Genomic DNA, 20,977 nt, shown 5'->3' on the forward strand with positions numbered 1-20,977 from the left:
ACGAAAAGGGGACAAGTAAACATCCTATTATAAACAAACTTGGGCATGATGACTAGGTTTGAATATATAGATTTTTATGATACATTCGGGTAAATAATGTTAAATAATTTATACATAAAAAACAAAGATTGTCTGGATATTTGCAAAATAAATGAGATTTCAAATCTATTAAAAATCTTTTATCGTAATTAGATGAAAATTCATACAGTTTTAGCTTCCTTACCTTAAATGTGACTTTATGACCTACATACATACATACATTATGATCTATGACGTCATTGAATCATACCATTTTGTATGGGGCGTTTTTCAGGGATCCGCGGCAGCGCCGCAAATCTGACCCTTTAAATCCATGTAGCTCCGAAAGTAATGATCGCAGATACCCTGTTACTTTTACAAAATTGCTTTCCATTAGCATACTCTTAATTTATATACCTACAATTTAAAAAACTGTCATCATCCCTAATTTTCTTCTAATATCCTTCCCCGCTCGTGTTGTTCCCTGCCCAACCAAAAATAGGATTCTATTAGATTTGCGCACTGAAAGAGAATATTGATGACTTGATCGAGAGTGTCATTATCATCATTATCAACCCATATTCGGCTCACTGCTGAGTTCGAATCTCCTCTTAACAGGGGTTAGGCCAATAGTCTACCACGCTGGCCCAATGCGGATTGGCAGACTTCACACACGCAGAGAAATAAGAAAATTCTCAGATATGCAGGTTTCCTCACGATGTTTTTTCCTTCACCGTTTGAGACACGTGATATTTATTTCTTAAAATGCACACAACTGAAAAGTTTGAGGTGCATGCCTCGGACCGGATTCGATCCCACACATTCCGGAATCGGAGGCAGAGGTCATTTCCACTGGGCTATCACGGCTCGAGAGTGTAATTATTAATTTTATGACATTCGGGGGTTTTTCAAAATTTTAAATTTTTTTCACATACGTAGATACTGCCAAGCATTGTATATTTACATAGATATATAATTCACTCTCATCATCATCACATCAGCCGATGGAGTCCACTGCAGGACATAGACCTTTTGTAGACACTTCCAAACATCACGATACTGAGCCGCCTGCATCCAGCGAATGTCTGCGACTCGCTTGATGTCGTCAGTCCACCTGGTGGGGGGTCGACCAACACTGCGCTTTCTGGTGCGGGGTCGCCATTCCAGCACTTTGGGAATTAAGACCCCAACGTCCATCGGCTCTTTGAACTATGTTGTGACTTCAGCTTCGCAACTCGTTGAGCTATGTCGGTGACTTTGGTTCTTCTGCGGATCTCCTCATATCTGACTTGATTCACTCATAATTCACTCTGGTTCATCCTAATTCGGAATAAAACATTTCGTGTGCTTACGTCAGTATACGAAATATTCGGCCGAATGTCAAATATAGGTGTTTATTGAAAAAAGTTACATTAAGTCACTCTTACACGTGTGGCAATTCAAATTGTTGACGTCATCACGACCGAGAGTTTTTGGAGCTTTTTTTTTTGGAAATTAATTTTGATGGAGTATCTCCCATAGCCAGATTATAATAATGATAATTTTATAAATCATAAATCATTTACTGCCAGAATGTGGTCATATACAGATTTTGTTACATTTTAATGTTCCTACACAATCTGCCTCATAGGCGTGCAAGCCGAGTACATTATCATAATTTTTATTTACTAATAGTAGATTGTTATACAAGGGGCTAAAAAGACCCATTATATACGAGGTATTTTTAGGGCACGAGACGCAGTCGAGGGCCGCCTAAATAGAAACCGAGTTTATAATGGGTTTAGCCCCGCGTGTTACACAATACTTTTCACTACGATTGCGAGAAAATAAAATAACTCGGTACAGTATTCAATGTTTTATTTTATTTGAAAATTAAAATATAGGTACCAAATGCTACAACTTTGGATGTTTCGGGGAGATGCTTTTACCCGGTAACTTAATTTCCGACTACAGTGAAGTTGAATAATGAGTATGAGGGATAAACATGTTAGATAATTGTTTAAAAAACACCATGCGTAAGTTGTAAGTAAGAATGCACTTGTTGTTCTTTTCTCCACTTATTAAATTTTTCGTAAGTAGGGTCTCTTTTGATCCATCTCCAAATTAGGGTCACCATTCTCACTAGATGAAGACATAACAATTAATGTTGCGAAACATGTAAATTACGGTCATAAATTCACAATAAATTTATTTAAAAATATCAAGTAATTTGATTATTTACGACAATAATTGTTTTTAAATTCTCGCTCTTTAATTTTTTTTCTTTATTAATATAATTTTTTCCCATGAAGAAAAGGAAAAGGTATTACACCGTACACCCTTGTCTTCAAATCTCGCTCTATAAATTCGCAACTCAATAAAAATCAAATAAAAAAAAATAACCGCATTCCACAGACAAGAACGCTGCATTTTATTTCAATTCCAAGTTTTATTTTTATCAAACAGTCAGGACCTTACCTCTGGCTCAATCGCTTGACGCGCGGAGCCATATAACCAAAAGAAGAAGAAGAAGGGTGTTAAGAATTATTAGTGTCTAAACTAACAATTCATGTTTCCGATACTTAGATATATATATGAGTAGTTCTGTTGAAGATTGATTAAGCTTATGTTTAGTTATTTAAGCAATATATACTTTGATATTAGAATAAGATACTTTGATCTAGCAGAATACCAATTTGACTGTAAATAGCTTACGTACACTTTAACTTACATTCTTTAGCTATAAGTTGTCAATAAACGTTTATGTTTTGTATGTATGTATGTTTGTATGTGTATTTACGCCGTGGAGTGGTAATATGACAATGTTTTTGAGCAAGAGTAGTGAAATAATAATTTGTATATACTACTTTATATATTTTAATATTTTTTTATATACGGTTACGTCCCTACAAAATCATTAGAAGCAATAAAGGCAATGTTGTTCAAAATTAAATACCTGTGACGATTGTTGTGCTTATTTGGATAAATATTAAAATAATTTTTAAAAAGAGCTTTGACAAATAATGCATTATTTTAGAACAAATTTTATGAAAGTAATAAACATTATACTTAGTGAGTTATCCATACGCAGTCACAGACATTTTTTAAGACTTTATAAGGTTAACAATTCTGTCATACATAACTTTAGCAACAGCGGATGCAATAAAACTCTCAGAGATCCATGATAATATATTGTGTAGCTTTCCAACAGTGAAAGAATTTTTCAAATCAGTTCAGCAGTTTCGGAGCCTATTCAATGCAAACAAACAAACAACCAAATCTTACCTCTTTATAATATTAATTTAGATGTATATAAATTCTATCCCTCTACTAAGTAATCTAAAGCGAAATATCGAAATCCGTTTGATGTACAATAAAATCTTTTTAATGAAAAAAATTCCACCGACTTCAAAATCACAAAAATAAACTAAAAAGCGAAAAACAACATCGTATGTGCTACCTTCTGATCACTTTGAAGGCGGTGAGTGAATGAAACGTCAGAAAGTCTTTATGGCTTGAGATAATGCATTAGTGTGTTGGCACCGCCTTCTAAGTGATCAGAAGGGTCGTGATAGCCCAGTGGATATGACCTCTGCCTCCGATTCCGGAGGGTGTAGATTCGAATCCGGCCCGGGGTACGCACCTCCAACTTTTCAGTTGTGTGCATTTTAAGAAATTAGATAATTATCACGTGTCTCAAACGGTGAAGGAAATACATCGTGAGGAAACCTGCACACCAGAGAAATTTCTTGATTCTCTGCGTGTGTGAAGTCTGCCAATCCGCATTGGGCCAGCATGGTGGACTAACCCCTCTCATTCTGAGAGGAGACTCGACTCGCCTTTAGACGGCCTCAGGGCCTGGGTTCGATCCCTGGCCGGGTCGATTGAGGTTTTCTTAATTGGCCCAGGTCCGGCTGGTGGGAGGGAGGCTTCGGCCGTAACTAATTACCACCCTACCGATAAAGACGTATCGCCAAGCGATTTCGCGTTCCGGTTTGATGTCGTGAAGAAACCGAAAAGAGTGTGGATTTCATCCTACTCCTAATAAGTTAGCCCTCTTCCATCTTAGATTGCATCATCACTTACTCTCAGGTGAGATTGTAGTTAAGAGCTAACTTGTAGAGAATAAAAAGAAATACTAGCTTAGATCTATACTAATATTTTTGTTTGAACGCGCTAATCTCAGGAACCACTGGACCGATTTGGAAAATTCTTTCAGTGTTAGATAGCCCATTTATCGAGGAAGGCTATAACCTATTTATTTTTCCCGTATTCCTACGGGAACGGGAACCACGCGGGTGAAACCGCGCGCCGCCAGCTAGTATTGTATAAATCCGATCACTTAAACGTGATGCGTCCCTTTTATATGCAACTGGCCTTAAATGCAAATGGCGTCGTATAAATATGGCGGCGCGAGACCAGCACGGCACAGTACCGGCCGGCGAACGCGCCAGTTCCCGCCAAAACCTCCTGTCAAACAGTGTTGCCACTCTAAAAAATTTCTCTTTAGAAAAAATGAGTGCACTCTTCCTCCTAGCACTATGCGCCCTTTTTGTGTATAAACTATTTTCGCGACGCTCTGTGTCGTGGAAAAAGGTTTCAAAATATGGGGAGGGGGATGTTTTAAATTTAAAACACGCCCCCGGTCCCATTGCCTTGCCTGTTATAGGCAGTATGCATTTGTTGGGCAAAAATGAATCCCCCTTTCAATCGTTTACCGAATTATCTAAAACTTATGGGGACATTTATAGTATTAAACTGGGCACCGCAGAATGCTTGGTGGTAAATAATTTAGAACTCATCAGGGAGGTTTTGAATCAGAACGGAAAATTTTTTGGCGGTCGACCCGATTTTTTGAGATTCCACAAACTGTTTGCCGGCGACAGGAATAATTGTGAGTATTTTTTTGATTATTTTTGTTTTTTTTTCATTTCAGATTTTTTTTTTATTTGTGAATATTTTCTTGTTAAACCGATGTTACACTATGGAACTATTTGAAGGAGGATTACTTGTACAGTTTAATGAACCTATTTATTAATTTATATGTTAGACTAGAGCGTATTTTTTTTAATTTTTTTTTGTTATACAATAGTTTTCTATAAATTATTATAAAGTTATTATCGGATTTTTTATGTGACAGTGCTATTCAAATAGTCCAATTATTAAAAAAAATCCTTGTTGTAACTTTAATGATTTCATAATTTGACTACGTTTTAGAATATCTCATGCTATTTAAAAAATCAATCAAAAAATCCGATTATAACTTTCCTTTCTATTGTACTTTTAATTGAAAAAACACTGAATTTATTTTTAAATTCTGTAATAAAACTAGTTTGATTTTTTCTTTCTTTCTACTAAATCCATTTCGAAAAGTAAAAATACGATTCTTTATTATTTTTTATGTAATAGACACATTTTGTTAACGTTAGCAATGAGTATGATCAAATTACACGAATTATCAAAAAAAAGTTACGTAGATAGTTATATATATATAGCTTCTTATGCTGTTTTAATAATTCAAGCAAAATGTCACTATGGATGATAATTAAAATTAAAAACTTTGAAAAATCACCTAATGTCCTAAATTAGTATTAGTTTAAACTCCACCGGTTTCTACTAAACCGATTTTGAAAATTCTATTACGACTAGAAAGTCACGTTATTTGTGAGTGTCATAGACTATATATCCCCATATTCCCACGGAAACGTGAACTATGTGGGCGAAACCGTGGGCTGTCGGTACAGAATAAGTAATAGGTAAATAGACAAAAAGATAGGAACTTACCAAGGTATTTTCCGCTCAAAACTCTTCATATCGACTTTATGTACTATATTAGTACTAATATTCACCCAAAACACTGCATTTTCAAAGTAAATTCACCTTTAAAACGACACAGCAATGTTTTTCACTGACTTTAATTTAGTCGGATATACACCAACTAAAATAAATACAAAATATTCTGAAATTTTTTCATTATTTATAATTGAAACCACTTTATGCATAAATCACATTCACACCTTATTGTATATTTAAGTAATTTGATCCTTTAGTTGGACATACACCAACATAATCAGTTCCAAAATAGGGTTATAATTAATAAAACAGCTGAACAAGCGAAATATTAATATTACAAATCACGTTTGTCTATTTATTTACGCATTAACTCTTTATTTTTATCTATACTAATATTATAAGGCTGAAGAGTTTGTTTGTTTGTTTGATTGAACGCGCTAATCTCAGGAACTACTGGTCCGATTTGAAAAACTCTTTCAGTGTTAGATAGCCCATTTATCGAGGAAGGCTATAGGTTATATATTATCCCCGTATTCCACCGGGAACGGGAACCACGTTGGTAAAACCGCGTCAGTCAGCTAGTTACAAATATATTGATCCTCTTTCTGTTGGATGTATACCGACAAAGATGGGTCCTAAATAGAGTTATAGAGAGAAACCTTTGAAAATATAAATTTTATAATATAATAAATTACTTTCTGACTAGTTATTTACTACGCATTCACTTCTTATTACAAGTAATTCGATTATATTTTAGTTGGATAATCACCGACAGAGAGTCGTACTTAATAAGATATACTTTATAAATTTTGTACTTAATAATTAATCACTTTCTGTCTAATTTTATCTAACTAAGCCCACTTGAAATAGATTAATTTTGATTTTGACTTCATTTTGAATTAATTACTACGCATTAACTGTTTATTATAATTACAATTACTTTGATTATATTTTAGTTGGATAGACACCGATCGACACAATTTCGAGACACAAAAGCGTCCTAAATAGGATTTAATGAAAAATCTAGCCAATGATTATTTCAAACATTATAAATCACTTTTTGTATATATATTTAACACACTTTCGGTCCATATTTTACATACAAGTACTTCGATTCTATTTTAGTTGGATATACACCGACACTATAAGCCCTAAACAGAATTTTATAAAAAAAAACGCGAAAGATTATTTCATATAATAACGCACTTTTTGTATATTTAATATACTTTCAGTAATCATTTTACATACAAATACTTTGATTATAATTTAGTTGGATATACACCGACACAATCAGCCCTAAATAGGGTTGTAATTGAACAATTTGATGATTATTTAAATATTATATCACTTTTCAGTATATTTATCACTTTTATGCCTTTATAAATGTTACTAAAAGGTAACACGATATAATAATTGCTGTCTTGTGTTTATAATTTAAATACGTCGACGCTTGGTGCATATAAACATGAGACTGTCTTAGGTCTTATATTGCATGTTGTATGCAATATAAACTGTCTCATTAGTCCGTAGCTTTCGACGGTGGGAGGCTTCGGTCGTGGCTAGTTACCACCATACCGGCAATATATAAATTAAAATCACGCGAGTCCCTTCGTCAAAAGTTTAAAGAAATAGGTATACTAACAGTAGCCTGTCAATATATATATAACAGTATAGTCTATGTAAGACAAAATATTAATTTGTACAAACGAAAAAAAGATTTAAACCCACGTCTTACTAGACACGGGCATAAGTTAGTTATTTCTGCATATCGTCTCCAAAGAGTAAAAAATCTTTTTCACTACTCTTGCTCAAAAACACTGTCATATTACCACTCCACAGCGGGGCTAAACAAGCATTTCAGCCTCTAGGGGCTAAAGTAATTTTGTTTTTTTAATTCTTGTCTGTTACGAGTACTAGCCAAGTACTAGCCTACTATAAAACGGAGGAGGTTTTATTCGAAAATAGAATCATTATAGGTAAGGCACTGATTGTTTTGAAAAATAAATAAAAAACTTTCAATTGGAATGAAATGCAGCGTTCTTGTCTGTGGAATGCGTTCATTTTTTTATTTAATTTTTATTGAGTTGCAAATAAAGCGAGATTTGAAGACATGGGAAATCCTTTACGGTGTAATACCTTTGCCTTTTTCTCACGTGAAAAAAATAAAATTAATAAACGAGAATTTAAAAACCAATTGGCGTGAATAATACACACTTGATTTTTTTCAGAAATTCATTGTAAATTTGTGACCGTAACTTACATATTTTTCAACAATAATTGTAATTGTTGTCTTCATCTAGTGAGAATGGTGATCCTAGTTTGGAGATGGATGAAATTTTCAATCTGTTACCATCAAAGTCGAGACGCATTTACTTAAATACTTACCTACGAAAAATTTAATAAGTGGAGAAAACAACAACGAATGGATTCACTTACGAAAGGAGTTTTTTAAACTATTATCTCCCACATTTACTTTACTTAGTCATTATTCATCGTCACAGTTGTCGGGAATTATGTTACTGGGTAAAAGCATCTCCCTTAATATCCAAAATTTTAGACTTTGTACATTTAATTTTCAATTAAAATAAATCATTGAATATCGTACTAAACTATTTTATTTTCTCGCAATCGTAGTGAAAAGCAGAGTGTAACACGTGGGGCTAAACCCATTATAAACTCGGTTTCTATTTAGGCGGGCCTAAAAATACCTCGTATATAATGGGTCTTTTTAGCCCCTTGTATAACAATCTACTATTGTAGGTTTTGTACTTTTCTATAACAAGATCCCCAAGACTGTGATGGACCTGCCAATGCATAGCTTTAAGCAATGTGTTAAAAAACATTTACTTAGTCGAGGTTACTACAACATTGATGAGTTCCTTAATGATAAAAATGCTTGGTGGCCATTGGATCAGCTTCCACCTTCACACAGGAAGTAAAACTATAAGAAATTGTAATTGTTATCAATTGTAAATTATAATATTGTATGACTTTTTCATTTCAAAAGAGCAACTGTTGAGTTTCTTGCCGGTATCTTCTCAGCAGAACCTGCCTTCCGAACCGGTGGTAGAATCTTTACAAATAGTCAACTGACTGCTTGTAAACTGAGCCTACTTGAAATAAATGAATTTTGAATTTGAAAGGCGTACTGCCATGCTTCGATTTAACGTTCCGGTATGATTTTGTGTAAAATCGAAAGTGTGCATTTTCATCCTTCTCCTAACAAGTTAGCCCGCTTCCACCATTAATTGCATCATCACTTACCATCAGGTAAGATTGTAGTGGACAAAAAAATGTCATCTACAAACCTCCGGATGACATTTTGTCAATTGATTTGTTTTTACACGCTTTAAATTACGCGAATAATACATAGCCTATAGTCTTCCTCGATAAATGGGCTATCTACCACTGAAAGTATTTTTGAAATCGGACCAGTAGTTCCTGAGATAAGCGCGTTCAAACAAACAAACAAACTCTTATCGTTGGCTAACATACATTCATTCCATTATCTCTTGCATCTTATGACAAATGCAATATTATAATTTAATTAAGTACACAAATTGCATACCCCGAGACATGCCTATGAAATCCGAAACCATAGGCATTTCTTGGCAGACATATTTTATGCTTGCATCGTTTAATTTTCAACGATTAGTTCGCCCTTGAATACGATCACACCCGATGATAAGTGACAATGCAGTTAGATGGTAGGGTATTCATCTATACGTTTTTATCTATACTAATATTATAAAGCTGAAGAGTTTGTTTGTTTGAACGCACTAATCTCAGGAACTACTAGTCCGATTTCAAAAATTCTTTCTGTGTTAGATAGCCCATTTATCAAGAAAGGCTATAGGCTATATATTATCCCCGTATTCCTACGGGAACGGGAACCACGCGGGTGAAACTGCGCGGCGTCAGCTAGTAAGCATATATTTATCGGTGAAAAATTCATAATTCCTTCGGGTTGGTTAACCGACTTAAAAAAAAGGAGGAGGTTCTCAATTCAACGCGTATATTTTCAACGCGTTTCTTCATGTTTGCTTTAAACCAAATTTAAAAATTCTTTTTTTGTTTGATTGAGTATACTTCCAGATAGGTCCCATTTAATTTTCATGAAAATTGGTTAAGTTATTTTGTGTTTAAGACGTCTTTGAAGTCGGTTCCATTTTTATGTTAAAATATTATTGAAAACTAGCGGACGCCCGCGACTTCGTCCGCCCTTAAACCTCTTTCATCCAGTCCTTACAGTAGTATCGCTGTAAAAATGGAGTAACTTCTCCCGTTTTCCCAACATTTCCCTTCACTGCTCTGCTCCTATTGATCGTAGCGTGATGAAAAGTATACTATAACCTGCGCAGGAGTATGAAGAATAATTGTACCAAGTTTCATTTAAATCCGTCGAGTAGTTTTTGTTTCTATAACGAACATACAGAGAGACAAAAATGTTACTGATTGCATTTTTGGCATCAGTATCGATCACTTATCACCCCCTGATAGTTATTTGGGAAATATATTTCATGCACAGAATTGACCTCTTTACAGATTTATTATAAGTATAGAAGATGTAAACTAATAAATAATTCACAACCTTGCTTGTTTTCCATCGATAGTTTTTACCTGGATTTCACGAAAACACTTGGGTCACACAAAAAATGATGTATGCATGCATGCCCGTGCGTCAATGATTGATCATGCATGCGAGTTTATGCAGGCAGTTGTTTGTGCGAATATCTGATCGACATATGGACGTAATAGATCACTATATTATGACGTTTAACTTATAGTCTACAACAGGGCCGGACCGTCCATACGGCGAACGGAGCGGTCGCTCCAGGCGCCAAATCCTAGGAGGCGCAGAAATGGTAAAGACAAGCTCGAAAAGAAATTTATGTGATGAATTTACGTGCGCGAAAGGCGCCATAATTGGATCTCGCTCCATTCTAAAATTTACCTCGGTCCGGCGCTGGTCTACAAGACAAAAGTCTTCGAACAGTGCGTGTTGCCAGTGATGACCTATGGTTCCGAGACTTGATCGCTAACTATGGGCCTCATAAGAAGGCTCAGAGTCACACAGCGGGCGATGGAACGAGCTATGGAGTATCTCTGCGTGATCGAATCAGAAATGAAGAGATCCGCAGAAGAACCAAAGTCACATAGCTTAACGAGTTGCGAAGCTGAAGTGGCAATGGAAGGCACATAGTTCGAAGAGCCGATGGACGTTGGGGTCCCAAAGTGCTGGAATGGCGAGCCCCTACCAGGTGGACTGACGACATCAAGCGAGTCGCAGACATTCGCTGGATGCAGGTGGCTCAGTATCGTGATGTTTGGAAGCCCTTACAAAAGGCCTATGTCCTGCAGTGGACGTCCATCGGCTGATATGATGATGATGTTGATATAGTCTACAGGGTTTCTCAATCTTTCGGCTCCACGAACCCCTGTTAAAATTTCCAAGTGACAGCGAACCCCTAACTAATTAACTTATAGTGTTATTTCGTTGAAAAAACAATATTAGATGATTGCAAAAAGAAAAATACGATGAAAAACGATGTAGTGACTGATTACTTGAATGGTACACCAAGTTACATAATAACCCCGTAGGTGAGATAGTAGTCAAGGGCTAACTTGTAAACAATAAAAAAAACCTCTTCCAATTTTTTTTTTTTATTTTTTTTTCAATATTTGGCATATCTTTTAAATATGACCAATATTCTCATCCCCCTCCAACTAGTCGACAAATACTGTCGTGGTCGACAACTGTGCTAGGAGTGGGTACAACAATATACCAACGGGGCGGGAATCGAACCACCACCCCTCGGTTATGAGTCCGGCTTTACCGTTGAGCTATTGAGGCTTACAAGATTGCATCGTCACTTACCATCAGGTGAGATTCAAAGTCAAGGGCTAAATTGGTTTTTGAATAAAAAAAATAATTATGATGACAAATTTAACAGTGACCTAATCTAGTAAATAATTAGGTATTTCGCGTACTTGGATAAGCATTTAAAAATATTGCAATTCACGTAACTTTTACTTATGTAGGTATGTGTTACCTATTCATGGTGTCATATTTCATTGATTAATGTAAACAGAGGTGTTGAATTACATTTTTTGGCATAATTTTACACGTAACTGAAAAAAATACTTAATCATGCTATAATAGTAACCTAATTAGATGTATCTTCATACTAGGGTTGCCAATCGTACTTAGTATTGTACAATATTTCGGGTCTGCGTACTATATACTGTTGAATAAATATATAGTACGCAAAAATTAAAGTTTACAAATTTGTTGGAAATATAGTATATATTTCCAACAAATTTGTAAACTTTAATTTTTATAAACATTATCATCTTAACGAATTCCGAACTTAAAATTAACGGTTAAAAAAATGAGCTTGCAAAACGTGGAAAAGCAAAAAAATATATCTTATTTACTTAATAATAATAATTGAGTCAACTATTATTGTTCCGATAGTTGTTTCAGTCAATGGTCTTATAGCGAAAAGCTTCGACCAACACCTTAAGAAGCTTTCGCTTAACTGTTGGCTCAAGAGTCGGATACAGAAGGCAGTGATTCTTGAGACGGCGCGTATTGTGAGGAGGTTCCTCACTCTGGAGCCCTGACCGGTTGCTTGGGCACTCAAATGTCCCGCAGCGGGAGGGTTGATTTTTTTTTAAAAAAATTTAATAGTGTTTTGTATTTTATATTTATATTGACATTGTTAAAAATTAAAAAAAAGGAGAAATAAATAAATGAGAGTAATAATACAGAAATTGTAAATAAATATAGTTTTTAGAAAAATAAATAAACAACATTTATTAAATACTAGGTATATTTTTTATGGCTTATTTCATAAAATACTATATTTTTTTATGGCTAAAAAAATCTGAAAGATACTATATTTTTCTCAAAAAATGTTGGCAACCCTACTTCATACCTTTTATAGTTATTTTTTAATTTGGTTTCATTACCTTCTGCTCTAAACCCATTTTTAACCCCCAACTCAAAATGTTAGGTGTTATATTATCTTGACATTTATCTATATGTTAGTATCTTTTAATTTCTAGGTTTTTAGTATTTTGTTTTGTAATTATAACTGGCTGTGACGTCACCAGGGTCTCAGCTGAAAATCAGCGCTAAACATTGCTATTCTGTGATGAACGGCTAATGCTGGGCTGTAAACCTTTCTTTTTTTTATTATTTACAAATTAGCCCTTGACTACAATCTCACCTGATGGTAAGTGATGAAGCAATCTGAGATGGAAGCGGGCTAACTTGTTAGAAGTAGGATGAAATCTCACTCCTTTCATACACGACATCGTACAGACAGTCATATAATATCTAAAATAGGATGTACTATTTGTGACACTAAAAATGAATAAACATTCATTCTTTCTTATAAATTTGACGTGTCTGTCTGTGACATTATCTCCCGAACGGTTGAAGCAATTTCAATTTAGTTTTTTTTTGTATAAAGATGTCTTTTGCGAATGTTTATAGACATGTTTGATGAAAATCGGTTGAGCCGTTTAAAAGTTGTGGGGGGTGAAATCCATCTTCCATCTTAGATTGCACCATCACTCACCATCAGGTGAGTGATGGTGCAATCTAAGATGGAAGATGGATGGTTCGAAGACTTTTGTCTTTAGGCACTGAGGAATTTCGGACGAATAGATTTATTTATTTATACTTTTTTAATTGTTAACAATGTTTAAAAAATACAGAGTACTAGCTGACACCGCGCGGTTTTACCCGCGTGGTTCCCGTTCCCGTAGTTCCTGAGATTAGTGCGTTCAATCAATCAAATAAACAAACAAACTCTTCAGCTTTATATATTAGTATAGAAGTTTAGAGTCAACCCTCTTGCTGCGGGACATTTGAGTGTCCAAGCAACCGGTGGTCAGGGCTCCAGAGTGAGGAACCTCCTCACAATACGCGCCGTCTCAAGGATCACTGTCTTCTGTATCCGACTCTTGATCCAACAGTTAAGCGAAAGCTTCTTAAGATGTTGGTAGAAGCTTTTCACTATATGTCCATTGACTAAAACAACCATTGGAAGAACAATAGTTGATTCCACATAGCGGTAATCCAAGCGAGGTCCAAGTAATATGATGCTTTTTCCTTTTAGGAACTAACCAGATAGATTATCGTCTTGTGGAACGGTAATATCAACAATTATTGCAATGCGCACTGGCTGACCGACTAATGTTGTGTCAGTAACGTCTTTAAAGATTTTCTGTTCTCTCATTTAATTATTTACATTTTTTTTTAATTATTAACAATGTTTAAAAATATAGAATATAATATAAAATTCTATTATAATAAATTCAACCCTCCTACTGCGGGACATTTGAGTGCCCAAGCAAGCGATGGTCAGGGCTTCAGAGTGAGGAACCTCCTCACAATACGCGTCGTCTCAAGAATTCCGACTCTGATCCAACATTTAAGAGAAAGCTTCTTAAGATGTTGGTTGAAGCTTTTCACTTTAAGACCCTTTTGTAATTTATTGATATGTTTTTTCTTTGTCCACAGCCTTAGCTCTGTGCGATTGGTCAAATCTACAACTGCGGAGACGCAACCTGGCCAGACGACACTGCGGTCCCAAGCAGCACACTGACAACTTCAGCAAAATCGGCTCCGTAGCTACCTTCGAGGCAGTGGAGCTGATGGACACTTTGAGGAACATCACCAGATCAACCACCGGCAGCATCAACTTGAAGCCTTTACTCATGTCGACAGCAATGAACATGTTCACCAACTATATGTGCAATGTCCGTTTTGACGCCGAAAACGACGCTGAATTCCGCAAAGTGGTTGACCATTTCGATGAGATATTCTGGGAGATCAACCAGGGCTACGCAGTCGACTTCCTGCCGTGGCTGGCGCCGTTTTACAAGAAGCATATGGACAAGTTGTCCAACTGGTCGCAGGATATTCGATCTTTCATCCTGTCGAGAATTGTTGAGCAGCGAGAAACCAACCTAGATATGGAAGGTCCGGAGAAAGATTTTCTAGATGGGCTGTTGCGAGTTTTACATGACGATCCGACTGTTGATAGAAACACTATAATTTTCATGCTCGAAGACTTCTTGGGCGGACATTCATCTGTCGGTAACTTGGTCATGCTTTGTTTGACAGCTGTGGCAAGAGATCCCGAAGTGGGGAAGAAGATCAGAGCAGAAATCGATGCTACCACCAAAGGTAAACGCGCTGTAACATTAACTGATAGAATGGCCATGCCTTTTACAGAAGCGACAATTTTGGAATGTTTAAGATACGCCTCCTCGCCCATCGTTCCTCACGTCGCTACAGAAAACGCCAACGTAGCTGGATACGGAGTCGAAAAAGGCACTATCGTTTTTATAAACAACTACGAATTGAACACTTCTCCCGCCTATTGGAATAATCCAGAGAAATTCGATCCAACGAGGTTTTTAGAACGCACTAAAGTGAGGGCACGCAGAAATTCTCAATGCGACTCCGGGTTAGAATCTGACGGTGAAAGATCTAGGCCAGTTAACAGAGTGACAGAAACTGAGAAAGAGGTAGTGTCTGTCAAGAAGAATATCCCCCATTTCTTGCCATTCAGCATTGGTAAACGTACATGCATCGGTCAAACTTTGGTCACAACAATGAGTTTTGTCATGTTTGCAAACATTATCCAGGAGTATGATATAGGTGCTGTAAATTTAGAGGATTTAAGACAAAAACCTGCTTGCGTGGCTCTTCCCAAAGACACATACAACTTGTATCTATTGCCTAGGAAACACTGAACTGAACTCGACTTTATATAATAAAATGCTCTGAAATTATTCTTCCTCCTGTGTTATATATTGATAATGCACGATAATCTCGTGCAAGTTTATGCACTAATATGTTATAATTACAATTAGTACTAGTGACATCATATATTTGAGAAAAATACTTTGTCAAAATTACACAACATGTGTAACTTTTACAAAGGAGATCATTCATTTTGGGCCCTTTTTGAAAGTGCCGGCCAACTAAAAAAAATGGCACGAATCGTTAGAACTAGTCATTTGAAGTAATAGCTAATGGCATGAAAGTTGTAGGAGGGCTCTGAACCAAGTTATACTATATTTCTATTATTTATAAAAATCGACAACATGTATGGAAATAACGAATCATCGAACCTGTATAATTTGGTTCAGAGCCACCTGACAACTTTTATGCCATATTAACTATTGCTCCAAATGGCTAATTCTTACGAGTCGTGCAATTTGTTTTTGTTGGCCGGCACTTTCAAAAAGAGCCCAGAAATGTATGGAGCGTGAATGATCTCCTTTTACAACAACATTTTCCATTTAATAAATTTATTTATTTGGAAGCAGGATAAGTTCAGAGACTCGCTCAAGGCTATTTATGTTTCTTTTTAAAGGTTTCTAATTTATTTCTCACATATTTTGATGACCAAGTGACATTAATGTAAGAAGGGATTCACCTGAATACATATGAAGTAAATCTAAATAAAACATTCTATGATTCAGATTATAAAAAAGTTTTTCTGCATCTATCAAGGCAGACTATATCATAAACCTGTAGATTTATAAATTCTTAGCTGTTTGAAAATTTTTTGCAGCATAAACAGAGAAAAAGTTGTTTCTTTTGGCTTCAGTGTTATTAAAACTATATAATTTTTGCTATTTACAATTTTTTAACGATATTAATTAAAAAAAAATAATGCAAATTACAGTCGGTACAGAAGTCATGTAAGATACCGCAAAGTAGTTATAAGAACACTTATATTTAAAAAAAATATTTTATTAATTTGATTGATGAAAAACGACTGGCTTTTAATTTGGATTTCTGCTTATTGTGTATGGATTTGTGTGTATGAATGGTAAAATTATATTATGTAGTTGTAATTATTATAGTCTTGTCAATTTTTTATATACATAACACTACATTTACAAAATTTGTACAAATTACACAAAAATTGGAAATATCTACAAATGTTGTATTCAATTTGTATTAATTACACAACATTTGAAAAATTATCGAAATAATTGCCGTAAATATAAAAAAAAACAGTTCAAAAAATTTTGGTGTAGACAGGAGAAACTATATATAACGTAGTAAGTGTTATGTATAAATAAATTAGAATTTTAAATGATTTATTATCTTTCGCTATTTATTACAAATACCAAATTTAATATAAATAACCAAATAATAAAAAAAATAAAAACACCGAGTAGACTTTAACGCATTTATGTAAGAAGTGATTTATTTTTTGTAGGAAATTCTTAGAAATGTAAAACACTTAAAGTAAAAACAGTTTGTATGTATGCTAATCTGTGAGTTGTTATTTTATACATATACAGGGTGCTCAGGAATATTTCCCATAACTCTAGGATTATATTCTTTATGGAAAATTAATTAAAAATGTCTAAAGAACAAATGTTCTAAAATGAATATTTTCGGAGTAAAAAATATTTCTTTTGTAAATTGATCTTAAATTGTGTCCCTTACAATATACCTAGCCAAACTTATCCATTGATTAATATCATGAAGTAGCTTACTAGTGAAGTGCGGAGCCAGTTGCAATATCTCATCGATATCGACAGTCACCACTACGATTACGTATTTTAAAATGCAAGGAGGGAATACTAATATTATAAAGCTGAAGAGTTTGTTTTTTTGTTTGAACGCGCTAATCTCAGTAACTACAGGTCCGATTTGAAAAATTCTTTCAGTGTTAGATAGCCCATTTATCGAGGAAGGCTATAGGCTATATATTATCCCCGTATTCCTACGGGAACGGGTACCACGCGGGTGAAACCGCGCGGCGTCAGCTAGTTTTAAATAAAGGCGTATGTTACGTGGATAGTCGGATTGATTTGCTTTGTATGAAAACATAAAACAGTTTTTTTAATTGAAATTAAATAGTTTGGCTTCTATAAGTGGACTTGTAATCTTGAAGTTATGGTAAATACTTCGCAACACCCTGTATATGTATTTCTATAGAATAACTACATAAGTGAGTACGAACCGCGCGAGGGGCTCAAAACGGTATTTCTCTCAAAACCAGTGTCTGTAGCCATGTGACACGTCGATTCTCTTTCTACAAACGCTAACGCTTCGAAAATTAAAAAGATATGGGAATCGTCGTTTCTAATTCGAATCTTCTATCAGTTCATAATGATATACGACTGCTGTTCCCCTGTCTTTCCCCTCTGTCGTCAAATCTCGCATGAGCACGAGTTCAGTTATGTAGTTTGCCTATAAGTTTAGTTAAATTAGGACAGTCACATTTAACCAAATATTTATTTTTTTAAGCAAATCCAGTAAGAATAATATATGTATTACTTTTTTTATTTTCTTTCGTTTCTTTATAAAATATCTGTGCTTATGTAATAATTTATATTTGTTTCCAAAATTTTTTATTGTTATTTTTGTGCTTTTCAAGTAAAATACAAGAGTATGGTATCACTTTAGAAGTTTGTTTGAACAATATATTATTTTATATTGATGTGTGCCTTATATATTTAAATTGTTAACAAAAATATACATCAGCTTATTATAATTGTCCTAAAATATGTATATAGTTTAGTAAAAGGGGAAATTTAACGCATAATTTGTAATACTATATAAATATATATTTTACGTACGGTTGCACTGGATGTCTTTACAAAAACGATTTTTCCTTGCTCATTTGGCGGTGTAAAAGAAACTTTTCCGCCCGAGTGAGTATAATATTTAGCGCTATCCGCGACCCACTTTCAATATTTTATTTTTTGTATTTCGTATTTTGGTTTATATATATTTTTAATATTTAAAGTAATGTTTGTGATAATGTTTACTGTATGAAATATTATATATAGTCGTTTCGTATTTTGTAGATATAATATATAGTGATATGACGATGTAATGTGTAGTGATGATAATGAAAAAATATATTATAGCTTGCATTTTCAAATTTCTTTTTTATTTTACCCATCTATACTACTTATATAAAGCTGAAGAGTTTGTTTGTAATAATAATAATTTATTTATTCATTAGAAAGCAGGTTTACAAAGATAGCTTATAATATAATTAAGACCCTGATACTTTCTACCAATAATAATTTGGTGTATGAAAAATTTAAATAGACTATGCACCTATACTTAATCCTAATTTTTATTCAAACAAAAAAGAAAACGTAATAGCTTATACAATTTGTCATTTTATATTCTAAATAAATAAATAAATTCAAAATTACTGTGACTGATAAAATAAAATAATAATAAAGCCAAATTTATACTGTCAAAATTATTAACTTAAGTTAAATTTAGTGCAATGAAAATATTTATTACCAATAATACGTTAAAATGCGTTCAAATTATGTACATGTCAACTATTAAATATGTCAGAATAATTGTCATAAGTCAAAGAATATCATTGAAAATTGTAATTTGTTTGATTGATCGCGCTAATCTCAGGAACTACTGGTCCGATTTGAAAAATTCTTTCAGTGTTAGATAGTCCATTTATCGAGGAAGGCTATATGCTATATATTATCTCAAGATTAATGGGAACCAAGCGGGTGAAACCACGCGGCGTCAGCTAGTGACCTTATAAGATTTCATGAAGTGAATCCATTCATCGTTTTATTACGATAAAAAAATTTTAATAAAAAAATTCAACCGACTTCCAAGTCAAAAATAACTTTAACTAAAAAGCAAAAATAACATCCTACTTATGTGCTACCTTCTGATCAGTTTGAAGGCGGTGCCAAGCCAGTGATGTTTTAATTAAACACGTTTTAACTACAACATTTCTGTGGTTCTTTCAGAAACAGCTTTAATCAAAACACGACACTGGCTTGGCACCGCCTTCAAACTGATCAGAAGGTAGCACATAGGTAGGATGTTATTTTTTGCTTTTTAGTTAAAGTTATTTTTGACTTGGAAGTCGGTTGAATTTTTTTATTAAATTTTTTATTTTTTATTTTTAGTGTTAGCATACCTACTGCGTGTGTACAGTCACAACCTATCTAAGTGGAAAGTTCTTATCAATACAAACTTATCAAGTCCAAACACAAGGTAGCTACTGTGAGCCGTCGAGGAGTTCTCTTCACTGTGCTTCGTCTTCACCACTAGACCCTTAATACAGTCACAATCCATTTAGGTGGAAAGTTCTCATCAATACAAATTTATCAAGTCCAAACACAAGGTAGCTACTGTGAATCGTCGAGGAGTTCTCTTCACTGTTCCTCGTCTTCATCATCAGACCCTTAATACAGTCACAATCCATCGAGGTGGAAAGTTCTCATCAACACAAATTTATCAAGTCCAAACACAAGGTAGCTACTGTGAACCGTCGAGGAGTTCTCTTCACTGTCCCTCGTCTTCGTCACCAGACCCTTAATACAGTCACAATCCATCTAGGTGAAAAAGTTCTCATCAGTACAAATTTATCAAGTCCAAACACTAGGTAGCTACTGTGAACCGTCGAGGAGTTCTCTTCACTGTCCCTCGTCTTCATCATCAGACCCTTAATACAGTCACAACCCATATAGGTGGAAAGTACTCATCAATACAAATTAATCAAGCCCAAACAAAAGGTGACTGCTGGAAATCGTTGGCGAGTTCCATCGTCTGTGTTTCGGCTCCATCATCAGACCAACATCAAACCATCAAATCAAATGTTCTTAGTTGTAGTGGTTTAAAATACCTTATGGAAACACTAACAAACGCGTTAGCCGTCTCTACAACTTTCGAAAGTTCCCCTCAATTTCTCCAGGATGCCATCATCAGATCCTGACATGAAAAAAATGGGACCACCCTGGAAGTAAACCCTTCAAAACAAAAAAAGAATTTTCAAAATCGGTCCATAATTGACGGAATTATCGCTGGACATACATAAAAAAAAAAAAACATACATACAGCCGAACGTAGAACCTCCTCCTTTTTGGAAGTCGGTTAAAAATGCTTCGCATGTAACAATGCCAGTGCTCATGGTACATCAAAAATGATTGATCGTAAACTAACATTAAAACTTTTATAACTTTTTTGACGGCCTCTGTAGCGCAGTGGTATGCGCTGTGGATTTACAAAACAGAGGTCCTGGGTTCGATCCCCGGCTGTGTCGATTGAGATTTTCTTAATTGGTCCAGGTCTGGCTGGTGGGAGGCTTCAGCCTTGGCTAGTTACCACCCTACCGACAAAGACGTAACGCCAAGC

The 20,977-nt window shown here is 34.8% G+C and overlaps 1 protein-coding gene across 1 annotated transcript; it reads left to right on the forward strand.

The window, feature by feature from the left end:
- Nucleotides 1-4,442: 4,442 nt before the first annotated feature.
- LOC112048796 (cytochrome P450 307a1-like) lies at nt 4,443-18,731 on the forward strand. Its single transcript, XM_024086460.2, has 2 exons — nt 4,443-4,891; nt 14,327-18,731. The coding sequence occupies exons 1-2, from the start codon at nt 4,513-4,515 to the stop codon at nt 15,565-15,567; spliced, it is 1,620 nt and encodes a 539-aa protein (XP_023942228.2). The 5' UTR covers nt 4,443-4,512; the 3' UTR covers nt 15,568-18,731.
- Nucleotides 18,732-20,977: the final 2,246 nt, after the last annotated feature.

This window comes from Bicyclus anynana, chromosome 27 (assembly GCF_947172395.1).
Source record: "Bicyclus anynana chromosome 27, ilBicAnyn1.1, whole genome shotgun sequence".
NCBI lineage: Eukaryota > Metazoa > Arthropoda > Insecta > Lepidoptera > Nymphalidae > Bicyclus > Bicyclus anynana.

What these genes read in the sequence shown, in the direction of transcription:
- LOC112048796 (XM_024086460.2), top strand. Translation starts at nt 4,513, where the DNA reads ATGAGTGCACTCTTCCTCCTAGCACTATGCGCCCTTTTTGTGTATAAA. An exon ending in TGCCGGCGACAGGAATAATT is followed by an intron (nt 4,892 to 14,326) that starts GTGAGTATTTTT and finishes CTTTGTCCACAG; the next exon opens with CCTTAGCTCTGTGCGATTGG.